Source organism: Astatotilapia calliptera, chromosome 7, assembly GCF_964374335.1.
Source record: "Astatotilapia calliptera chromosome 7, fAstCal68.1, whole genome shotgun sequence".
Taxonomy (NCBI): domain Eukaryota; kingdom Metazoa; phylum Chordata; class Actinopteri; order Cichliformes; family Cichlidae; genus Astatotilapia; species Astatotilapia calliptera.
The window spans coordinates 6480387-6491227 of NC_137428.1; the positions used below are offsets into that span (position 1 = coordinate 6480387).

Consider the following 10841-nt stretch of genomic DNA (forward strand, 5'->3'; position numbering starts at 1 on the left):
CGGGGTGGTCATGGCGGCACGTGGAGTTTCAATCACTCGCCAAAAAGCATTAATCTGCTGTCACTCAGAAACCAAGTTCAGTCTCTCCCAAACTTCGTATGTATGAGTGGAGAGTCAAGCTCGGAAATATTTGATATGCCATTTGTCAGTAATAGTTAGAGCGCCACCTAGTGGGACGACTATAATCATCATTGAATGAGATGAAATTTTAGCTGGTGGTTCTACGCATGAATTCCATCCATGTGACATAAGATCGGACATGCTGGGTGTAGGTGTTGGGCGTGTCTCGATGCCCTGGGGTGCGAGGACCCTCAAAACGCTGCTCGCAGCTTTACTTTGATTGTAATTGTCTAGCTGCTCAGATGTGAAGAAGAAGAAGAGTTTCCTTCTCAGACATTTCCAAATAGATTTGATTTCAAAAGAACAAAAGTACATTTTACATGAATTTCTTCTTTGATAGACAATAACTGGCCTTCCTATACATTCCTATATATGGATGGTAGAAATACACAAGAATGTTACAAAATATCAGCTAAAGGAAGTGATAAGGTACAAATATTTTGTTACTGTACTTAAGAGGAATTTACAGGTATCTGTACTTTACTTAAGTATTTTTTTCAACCATCTTTTTTACTTTTACTCCCTACATTTTTAAACAAATAGCTGAACTTTTTACTTAAAATTTCAGAACAGGCTCGCTACTTTAGGTTCAAAGGTCAAACTGGTTTGAGCCTAAATGGGGGTGGGGGGGTTGTCTCACACAAAGGGATGAAAGAGCAAAAACATAAATTATGCATAATTTATAACGCTATATAAGACCTATGTTTTACTTTCTTACTTTGAATACATTTCAGAGCTTGTACTTTTTCACTTGAGTAAAGAAGTTGAATCAGTAACTTTCACTGGAGTATTTTTTAACACAAGTATCGGTATTTCTATCCAAGTAAAGAATGTATGTACTTTTGCCACATTTTCAAAAGATACACTTCTCACCTCATTGTTTGAAACACCTGTTCAGCTGATATATTTAACTAGCCAGCACCATGGCAGCAACTTAATGCTTTTAAGTATGCAGACACAGGGAGGAGATGCTGCTAAAGTTCAAACTGAGCATCAGAGGAAGAATGGTGATTTAAGTGACTTTGAATGTGACATGGTTGTAAGAGCCAAAAGGACTGGTCTGGGTATTTGATAAACTGTTGATCTATTTAAATGTTTCCCCACATTACCATCCATTCTATCTAATATTATATCCAATTTGCTGTACAATGAGGTTGAATGCCTTTTGGAAAACAAAAACATACATGCTGATTGATATCAGACGTGTTACGTGTAACAGATTTACAGAAAGTGAACATTGTTTTTGAGCAGGTTATTTTAATGCAAACTCACGCCATTGTTATGAAAGTTTGGAACCACCCCCTCAGGTTTTCAGTCAGAAAACGGATCTACAGAGAATTGAGGAGTGTGAATGAGTGGTTTCGTTTTATTTTATTTTATTTATTTATTTTTTTAAACTCTATTAATGTTAAAGATTAAAAAAAAAAACAAAACAAAAAAAAAAAAAAACCTCTTGAAATATTTAAACAGCTTAGAGTCTAACACATATAATGCTTAGAGTAGAAGTTCCCAACGTGGCCACCTCAGGCTCTCTTCCAGAAAACAGTTCATTGGCAGAATATACTTGCAAAGAGCTGAATGTTTCACATTTTACAGAGATGCATTTGAGATTTTGTAAACAATTGACATTTTATTCAATAGTAAATACACATACATACTTTAGTATTCTTCAATATTTATACATTTGATATACAGACACAAACTTACTGTCAGTCAAAAATGCATCTGTGGAGATGGTTCACTTTTGTATAACAAGCAAGTAAAAAGGCAAAAAACACTTTAAAGAAAACAGCAGAGACAAATCTGCACAGATCTACAGCACACTGAAGGCAGAGTCACCAAAGTACTGGTTAAATATTTCTGGGTGGGAAAGGTGAAACTGTCTAAGAAGACGCTTTTTCTCCTTGGCTGAGATCTTGGTATCCAGGTGGATGTTGTTTAAGAGGACCCACAGCGCTTGGTTGGTGGTGGTTTTTGTAGAGCTTTGTAAAGTGTTCCTGTCAACCTGCTGACAGAATGTAGAACCTGAAGAAGAGAGAAAAAAAAAAAAAAAAAAAAAAAAACGTTAAAGGAAATGAACATTGCATAATTGCCAATTTAATGTAACTACAGACCTCCAGTCTCAGCTGGGAATAAAGTGATCTGGAGATTCTGCCACCACTAGGGGGCAGTGAAACATCAATAACCTACACATGATGTAGACCAATTTATGAATCACAACGGATGAGGAGAACAACAATAAAGAGGAAAATTTAATTAAAATTGATTTGAATAGAAATGTCTGGATATTATTTAGTTTTTTCTGCAGATTATAGTCTCCACCAGGGAGCATCTGCTCTTTAGCTGCATGACCTCTTAGCTGTTCTGGCCAGTTAGTCTATGGCAGATCCAACAGTGCTCATTTTTCTTAGAAGAGAGCCTCACTCTGTGGAGATGAGGGAAATCTGCTGTTGCAGATATTCAGGATGCCACGCCAAGAAAATTACTGCATGTTGAAGAAACTGTTTCACTCCATCAGTAATTAAAGATTTTTGGAAAGACTGTCATAGTAATACACAGTCATAGTGAGAGAATTTTAAGAATTTAGAGCATTGAAAGATCGTGCGACCTGTTTGAGTTAAAGAAAGACTTCATGTTAATGTTAAAAGATAAAAGTATTTTACTGAATTACAGATACCATTCCTTTTGTGTTTTGCAGTGAGACGGAATTGTGCGATCTGTTCTGGAGTTTCTCCATCTTAAAAGGAAACTGATGTTGTGTGTCATTTACCAAAAGTAATCAAAAGCCATTTACCCGTCACATCCGGCTGTTTCTCCTGTACGAGGCAAGCCAGCTTGTCACTCACTACTTTGTGCAGAGCCCCAGGTATCTGGAGCAGAGAAAAAAAATAAAATAAAAAAAAATTTACAGAACAAAGCTGCGCATAATCCATGAACACCCCCCCCCCCCCCAAAACAAACAAACAAACAAAAAAAAAAAAAACCCAAACCACAGTTGGAAGAACAAGAACTGTGTAGCTTTACATTTGTATTTAACCCATTCATATTTTCCCACATTGTCTTCCTTTGTAATATCTACTGCTTCACAGCACCCCAAGCGAACCTTCGAGACACATTCCCATTTACATCAGTGTCTGCTGTGTGGCCACTTGTGTACAGCTTTTTTATAATTGCCATCTCTTCTACTACAAGTCAAAAGGGCCCCATGCAAACACATTTTAAGTTGTTGGACAAGCCGCAGATTTACTTAGCAGAGGTTACCAAAGAGAATATTCTAGATAAAATAACTGATTACATTAAGGATGGCCAACTACAGTAGGTCATCCTTAGCGGTGGTTTGAGTGACCGGATCACAATGGGTTTAGTTCGTATGTACAAACATTTCTTGCACAAATCTTTGATCATTTTTTCTCCCCGCTTTCTTGCTGCACTGGGGCAAGAAATCAGGCAAAAAAATTCATCATCACTTTCTCACACAGACCAAAAGCATTCTATTACCTTGAAGATTTCTTTAACATTGCTTAGCATAAAGACCAATATAAGATCTTCTTTCTCTTTGGAGAGAGCCTTGCTGTGTAGGATCGCCCTGGAGAAAGACCTCTTCACTGCCAGCCTGTTCTCAATCTACAGATGACAGAGCACATTCTTTGATGTCAGACCCCCCCCCAAAAAAAATAAAAAAATAAAAACACCACTTGCTCTCACCTCCTTGTCCACTTTAATCCCATGTGGGTCAGCTGCCAGAGACACGAAGATAAGCAGCCTACGGAGCTCATCTCTGCAGCTGTGCGGCAGCAGCTTCAGACACAGTTGCAGAGCCTCGAGAGCCTTATCCAATTTAGCATTTACTGAAAAGGTGAGAGAATGAAAGAATGTGCTGCAAGTGGTGAGGTTATTAAAAATCTTTGGAGGAGAAGAGAGCATGGTTGGAGACGCGGTAAAAATCTCACCGTCACGTCTGAACCAGTGTTCTTACCGAGCAGCTCTGTGATGGCTGTGTAGACGTCAGTCATGTGCTGCGGCAGAAGTGGAAGCCTGTTTGTGATGCTGTAGTGTTTGACCAGAGTCCCATATAGAAGCAGCTTACACTGGGCCAAGCCACTTGGGGAGAGATGTGTGTGCTCTGCACTGTTGTCACCTGAGTATTTTGAAGCTATTGTTAAACATGCCATCATTTGCAACATAAGCTATACATGTCTCTCACCATAGCTCACCAGTGGCGTTTACATGCTTTACCCGATTCTGATACTCATCATACCACTTGCCTCTTTCTTGGACGCTGAGACCAGCTGGTTCTGGGTCACAGCTCTCATTATCTTGAGGGAAACAATGAGGCAGCTCCCTGCTGAGCTCCACTACCGGCTGGTCAGGCAGGAAGTCCAAACAGTCCAAAGCTGCACAGAGCCACTCATCTTCCCTGAAAAATGAGGAGGAAACAGTGCAAGTGAGATCAACAAAAGATCAAATTTATAAAAAAAAAAATAAAGATTTTTAAAAATCCAAACTTACTGAGAGTCTCGGAAGGCCTTGAGGATCTGTCGGTCCAGGTGGTTGCTGCTGTAGATCAGATCTGGGTTATTGTGTGCCAGGTTGGCTGGAGATGGAGAGGATGGGCTCTGCCTGCACTGAAGCACGCCTTCCAGCACAGGGAGCTCCACCAGGTTTAACAGCCTGAGCAGGGTCTGCTCCTGCCACACCTCATCCACCACTGCAGGAAAGAGCCAGAGGAACCAAGTTCTAATTGAGTTGCAGCCTGTGCAGGTGTATTGCTGCCTTTTGTCCCGCTGAATGCAGTCTATGATAGGATCCATGCTGTTAAACTACATGTGTAATGTTATTTGGCGTCAAACATTGCCTGATAGATGCATATATTGCTCAAAAGCTGAATAGATCATTCAGCATTAATGTCAAATTAACAGATGTGCAAGTCACTCAAACCATGTGAATGAATGTACTCCGATTATCCTCAGAGATGCCAGATTGTGGCTGATCCAGTACCATCTGCTACATGTCTCTTTGAATGCAATTTGCTTGATGATCACAGCTATGTAGTACAGATTTCCTGCTTGTCCTTTGTATACCACAGCATTATGTATTGCAGAAACATTTGCTTTAGTTTAGTTGTTCAGGATTGCTTTAGTGATGCATACGAAAGAAAGATTTGTGCTCACATGATTGTGGTAAACCCGTGGCTGTCTGTACCCTGCACGGACTCAGACTCAGACTGTTCATCGGCAGCTCCAGTGATTGGCTGCTAGTGGCGGGAGCATCTAGCTGGCTGGAAGTATGAGTGAAGAGGACCGGGGTGGACATCTCAACAAGCGATGCAGGGGGACAGGTCTGCTCTTCCTGCCTGAAATGCAAGAGACACGGATTTCAGGCACAGTAAATTCAGACCTTGATGGATCTACGCTACAAAAGAATTCAGCCAGTCCCAAAGGTAAAAGCAAGGTGTACCTAATAATATGGACAGTGAGAGTATACAGTAATATTTATTATTCAATTCATAAAATATTCATACATGAGATACATTTTGACTTGATGCTACCTTTGGTTAGATGTTTTATATGCAGTGTGCCTGTAATACAGATAAATAAATATTTTAGAGGTGATACCTGTCTGAAGGAGCGCAGGTGAAGAACTTTTGGATCCCATTCACAAGCACACCTTTTTCCAACTCATCTACTGAAGGAGTAGATGTGTCTACAAACCTGCATGTTTATATGAAATGTTTAGGGAATGCCATCACAGGTTGAAATTTTTTATTTTTTATTTTTTTTTAAAACAGTTCGTTTCATGTATCCAACCTGTAAAGAGCGCTGTTGCTGTCATGAAACGCATCCTGTTTCTTGTCTTTTCCCAGCACTTTGGTTCCCACCGCCTCAAACACGCCGCACTCCAACAGCGCCTGGCACACACACACCACTTTGTCCCGAGACACGACGGCACCTTAAATTTAATCAAATAGAAGGGCCGAATATCATAAATAAAATGATCTCTAGAAGGTGAAGCTATGGGAATAAAACAGCATCTACAAACCAACACACACCCTCAAAGCCCTTCGCTTTAACAATGTATTCTGCCAGTACATCCACACCCTCTGAGCCAAGGAAACAGTCACTGTGGGATTTCAAGAGGACTCGTCTGCGCTTCACGGTCACAGTAGACTTCAGGTGGGAGATAAGGCTGCTCCACATGGTGCAAGACTGGACTGGCTTGGAGGCCACACAAGGAGCTTTAAAAAAAAAAAAAAAAAAAAAAAAAAGGCACATTCAGAACAAACTCTTAACATATTTTACAGGCAATTTGTGCAGGGCACGATTAGATATATGCAAAAGGACAGAAGAGACCTCTTAAACACCTTTATAGGAATATATATCTCTAAGAGAATGAGGGAAAGGAGCAATTCCACCTTGTAGTGCAGTTTGCACAAATTGTTTTAAAAATGCACTCACGCTACAAACAGGACAGAAGAGAAGAAAAAAGGTGACGGTGAGACAGCGGAGGCTCGAAGCGAGGAGGAGGTTTAAACCGTGTCTGCCGTCTATCGTGATGGGTAATGTGCGATCGTTGGCAAGTAAAATCGACGAGCTCTCAGCACTGGTACGGAGTCAGAGGGAATACCGAGAGTGTAGCCTGATGTGTTTCACCGAATCATGGCTGCACCAGGACATTCCCGATGAGAATGCTTCCGTGGAAGGCTTCCACACTGTTCGGGCGGACAGGGACAGCATCGCTAGCGGTAAGCGGAAAGGAGGTGGGCTTGCTGTTTTAGTTAACAACCGGTGGTGTAACCCTGCCAACATAACAATCAAAGAAAGGATTTGTTGCCCGGACACTGAACTGTGTGCTGTTGGACTCAGGCCGTATTATTTACCCAGGGAATTCTCTCACGTCATCTTGGTGGCTGTTTATGTTCCCCCCTCTGCTAACCCCACAGCTGCATGTGACACTATCCACTCTGCCATAGCTCGGCTACAGACTCAGCACCCGAGTGCCTTTATTGTGATCTCGGGTGACTTCAACCATGTATCACTGGACAATACACTACCAACATTCAAACAATATGTGGACTGTCCCACCAGGGGAGAGAAAACTTTAGACTTACTGTATGCTAACGTCAAGGATGCATACAGCTCCTCCTCCCTCCCCCCACTTGGTAGGTCAGATCATAACCTGATTCACCTCACCCCCCCGCTATGTGCCAATTGTGAGGAGGGAACCTGTGACCACCAGGACTGTCAGGAGGTGGTCAGAGGAGGCCTTAGCAGAACTACAGGGCTGTTTCGAGGTGACCGACTGGGAAACACTCTGTGAGCCTCACGCCGAGGACATCAATGGGCTTACTGAGTGTATCACAGGCTACATAACTTTCTGCACCGACTCCATTGTTCCAGCTCAGACTGTTCATTGTTACCCAAATAACAAGCCGTGGGTGACTAAGGACATCAAAGCCCTCCTCAACAACAAGAAGAGGGCTTTCAGAGGGGGCAACAAAGAGGAGGTGAGGAAGGTCCAGGTGTTACTAAAGGACAAGATCAGAGAGGCTAAGGACAATTACAGGAGGAAGCTGGAGTGGAAACTCCAGCAGAACAGCATGAGAGAGGTGTGGAGGGGCATGAAGACCATCACTGGATTCAGGCCAACCAACAGCAGGGGAGCTGAGGGAGGTGAGAATAGAGCCGACGAGTTAAATCTGTTTTTCAATAGATTCGACACCACAGTGTCTGCTCCCACCCCCACAACCTCACCTGTAGTCAGCCTGGAATCCAGAGCCACACCACTGTGCCAGCCTCTCTCTTCACATGTTGCCTCCTGTGAGATTCCTGACACCCCTCCCCCACCCATCACCTTCACTCAATACCAGGTTGAGATGCAAATGAGGAGACTTCACTCAGGCAAGTCTGCTGGACCAGACGGAGTGAGTCCCCTCGTCCTCAAGACCTGTGCCCCCCAGCTGTGTGGAGTCTTTCATAAACTGTTTATGCTGAGTCTGAGTCTGCAGAGGGTCCCGGTGATGTGGAAGACATCATGCCTCGTCCCTGTACCAAAGACACCTCGTCCCAGTGGCCCCCAGGATTACAGGCCCGTGGCACTGACCTCCCACATCATGAAGACCCTGGAAAGGCTCATCCTGGACCAGCTGCGACCCATAGTAAGACCACACCTGGATCCCCTTCAGTTCGCTTATCAGCCTCGTCTCGGAACTGAGGACGCCATCATCTACCTGCTCAATCGTGTCTACATCCATCTGGACCAGCCGGCGAGCACTGTGAGGGTCATGTTTTTTGACTTTTCCAGTGCTTTCAACACCATCAGGCCGACCCTCCTGGGTGATAAGTTAGCAGCGATGCAGGTGGATGCTTCTCTGGTGTCCTGGATTGTTGATTACCTGACAGGAAGACCACAATATGTACGTCTCCCACAGTGTGTGTCTGACAAGGTGATCAGCAACACAGGGGCACCACAGGGGACTGTCCTCTCCCCCTTCCTCTTCACCCTCTACACCACAGACTTCAGCCACTGCACAGAGACCTGCCATCTTCAGAAGTTTTCTGATGACTCTGCGGTGGTTGGATGCATCAGCAGGGATGATGAGACAGAGTACCGGGCTGTGGTCGACTCCTTTGTCACGTGGTGTGAGCAGAATCATCTGCAGCTCAACGTGGCAAAGACCAAGGAACTGATCGTGGACTTCAGGAAGACCAGGAAACACTTGACCCCTGTTTCAATCCAGGGGGTCAGTGTTGACATTGTGGAGGACTATAAATACCTTGGAGTACACATTGACAATAAACTGGACTGGGCTAAAAACACCACAGCACTTTACAGGAAGGGCCAGAGTCGTCTCTATTTTTTGAGGCGACTGAGGTCCTTCAACATCTGCCAGAAAATGCTGAGGATTTTCTATGAGTCTGTGGTGGCCAGTGCGATCCTCTATGCTGTTGCATGCTGGGGGAGCAGGCTGAGGGTCGCAGATGCCAACAGACTTAATAAACTGATCCGTAAGGCCAGCAATGTTGTGGGGATGGAGCTGGACTCCCTCAAGGTGGTGTCGGAGAGGCGGATGCTGTCCAAGATAAAGACAATGTTGGATAACACCTCCCACCCACTCCATGACATGTTGGTCAGTCACAGGAGCACGTTCAGTGAGAGACTGAGATTACCGAAAAGCACCACTGAACGACACAGGAAATCATTCCTGCCTGTGGCCATCTCCCTGTACAACGCATCCACTTAACACACTGGTTACTGCTACAACTACACATGTTTCTTTTCCAACTATTTATTTACGAGTGACTTATGTATGTATGTATATATATGTATATATTGTACTATTCTTAGTTAGTGTATTGTCTGTCTTGTCTTAATGTTGGTTTAAAATGGAGCACTGTAACAAAAAATAATTTCCCCCAGGGATCAATAAAGTATTCTGATTCTGATTCTGATTCCTGATGAGTCAAGACAGTTGTTAGGCTGCTGATGTAAATTGATTCATTAGTGTATATTTGACAAAGAATCTGAATTGACATGTCTCACTTTTTATATGGCACGAATCAATGTGTTTTTTTATCAGGTGGCAATATGTCCTAGTGCAGACAGAGGGGAAGAGCCAGGGCCAAAGGTGAGGCACATCAAGCACAGAATAATAATTTTAATCTGAGGATAAAACGCAGGTATTGAGGCTGAAAGAAGCTTCAGTGCTCTCAGAAGACTAAAAAGATGGCTAAGGTTAACAATGACTCAAATGAGATTAAACAATGCTGCTGCATGTCCACCAGGAGAGACTGGACAGTATAGATGTAAAACAAACATGCCAGCAGTTTATCTCAGTTAACGAGAGGAGCAGGCACGTGTTTGGCTCCTTCACATAGTGGACATTGAGTTGTGTGGGACACCAGTAGTCCATGTCTGTTGCTGTAACAGTAGTTCATGTTTAGAATAGAAAATCTCAGCTCACTGATTTGATCGGGGCAATAGTGCCTAATCTGTTGCATAATTTTGCTGAGAGATCTTTTACTTTGTGGTAATCTTAGAGGAGTAGTTTTATGGCCTAAAATACTTAGTCATTTGTTTAATAGTAATTTAACATTATAAAATTCACATATAAAACTATGAATCATCCGTCCCCACCAATGCCAAAACCAAATCTACGCCCTTGGAAAGGAGAGAAATCAAGGGTTGAGGAGGAAGGTTAGACTAAGCACAATAACGGAAACCTTAAAATGACCACTGCCAAATTCTTTGCCACAGCTGTTTGTAAGTGTAGCTTTGCAACGCTTGCTTAACATGAGAAAAAAACAATCAGATCTCAGTTCAGGCCTCCGCCAGGTGCAAACAACTCACCTTGATTACGCACACACAATTTCTCCACAAGGTTCAGCGCTGCGGCTCTTTCTTTTATTGAAGCCATGCTTCTGACGGATTACAAACGTTGAGAATGGGCGGGTATAAAAGCAGGAGGAAGCAATCAATGAAAGCGCCTCCAATCAAACAAGCGCCCTCTCTGGCGTTTGTGTGCAGCTCTGTAATAAAACCGCTAGAGGGCGCTAGTAGCTCAGTCACACAGAGACCTCTGGCTATGGAGGTCTTCAACTATGTGAACTTTGTGTTTTACTGACTTGCTTTCATAGATTCAACTAATGAATAATGGGAACCTTCTGATCCTCTGCGGAGTCATTAGCCATAGCTTTATCAACACTTTATTAAAAAATAATTTA

The 10841-nt window shown here is 43.1% G+C and overlaps 1 protein-coding gene across 1 annotated transcript; it reads right to left on the minus strand.

Annotated features, from left to right (window-relative positions):
- Window positions 1-1107: 1107 nt before the first annotated feature.
- On the minus strand, window positions 1108-10773 carry LOC113027239 (DEP domain-containing protein 7-like). The gene is made up of 12 exons (XM_026176859.2): window positions 10468-10773; window positions 6170-6355; window positions 5928-6069; window positions 5736-5831; window positions 5292-5473; window positions 4630-4828; window positions 4386-4537; window positions 4097-4258; window positions 3826-3968; window positions 3619-3744; window positions 2915-2990; window positions 1108-2145 (listed from the first exon to the last, which is right to left on the minus strand). The coding sequence occupies exons 1-12, from the start codon at window positions 10532-10534 to the stop codon at window positions 1934-1936; spliced, it is 1743 nt and encodes a 580-aa protein (XP_026032644.2). The 5' UTR covers window positions 10535-10773; the 3' UTR covers window positions 1108-1933.
- Between the last annotated feature and the right edge of the window lie 68 nt (window positions 10774-10841).

What these genes read in the sequence shown, in the direction of transcription:
- LOC113027239 (XM_026176859.2), bottom strand. Translation starts at nt 10,534, where the DNA reads ATGGCTTCAATAAAAGAAAGAGCCGCAGCGCTGAACCTTGTGGAGAAA. An exon ending in ATTGTGTGTGCGTAATCAAG is followed by an intron (nt 6,356 to 10,467) that starts GTGAGTTGTTTG and finishes TTTTTTTTAAAG; the next exon opens with CTCCTTGTGTGGCCTCCAAG. An exon ending in TCTCAGCGTCCAAGAAAGAG is followed by an intron (nt 4,259 to 4,385) that starts GCAAGTGGTATG and finishes CAAAATACTCAG; the next exon opens with GTGACAACAGTGCAGAGCAC.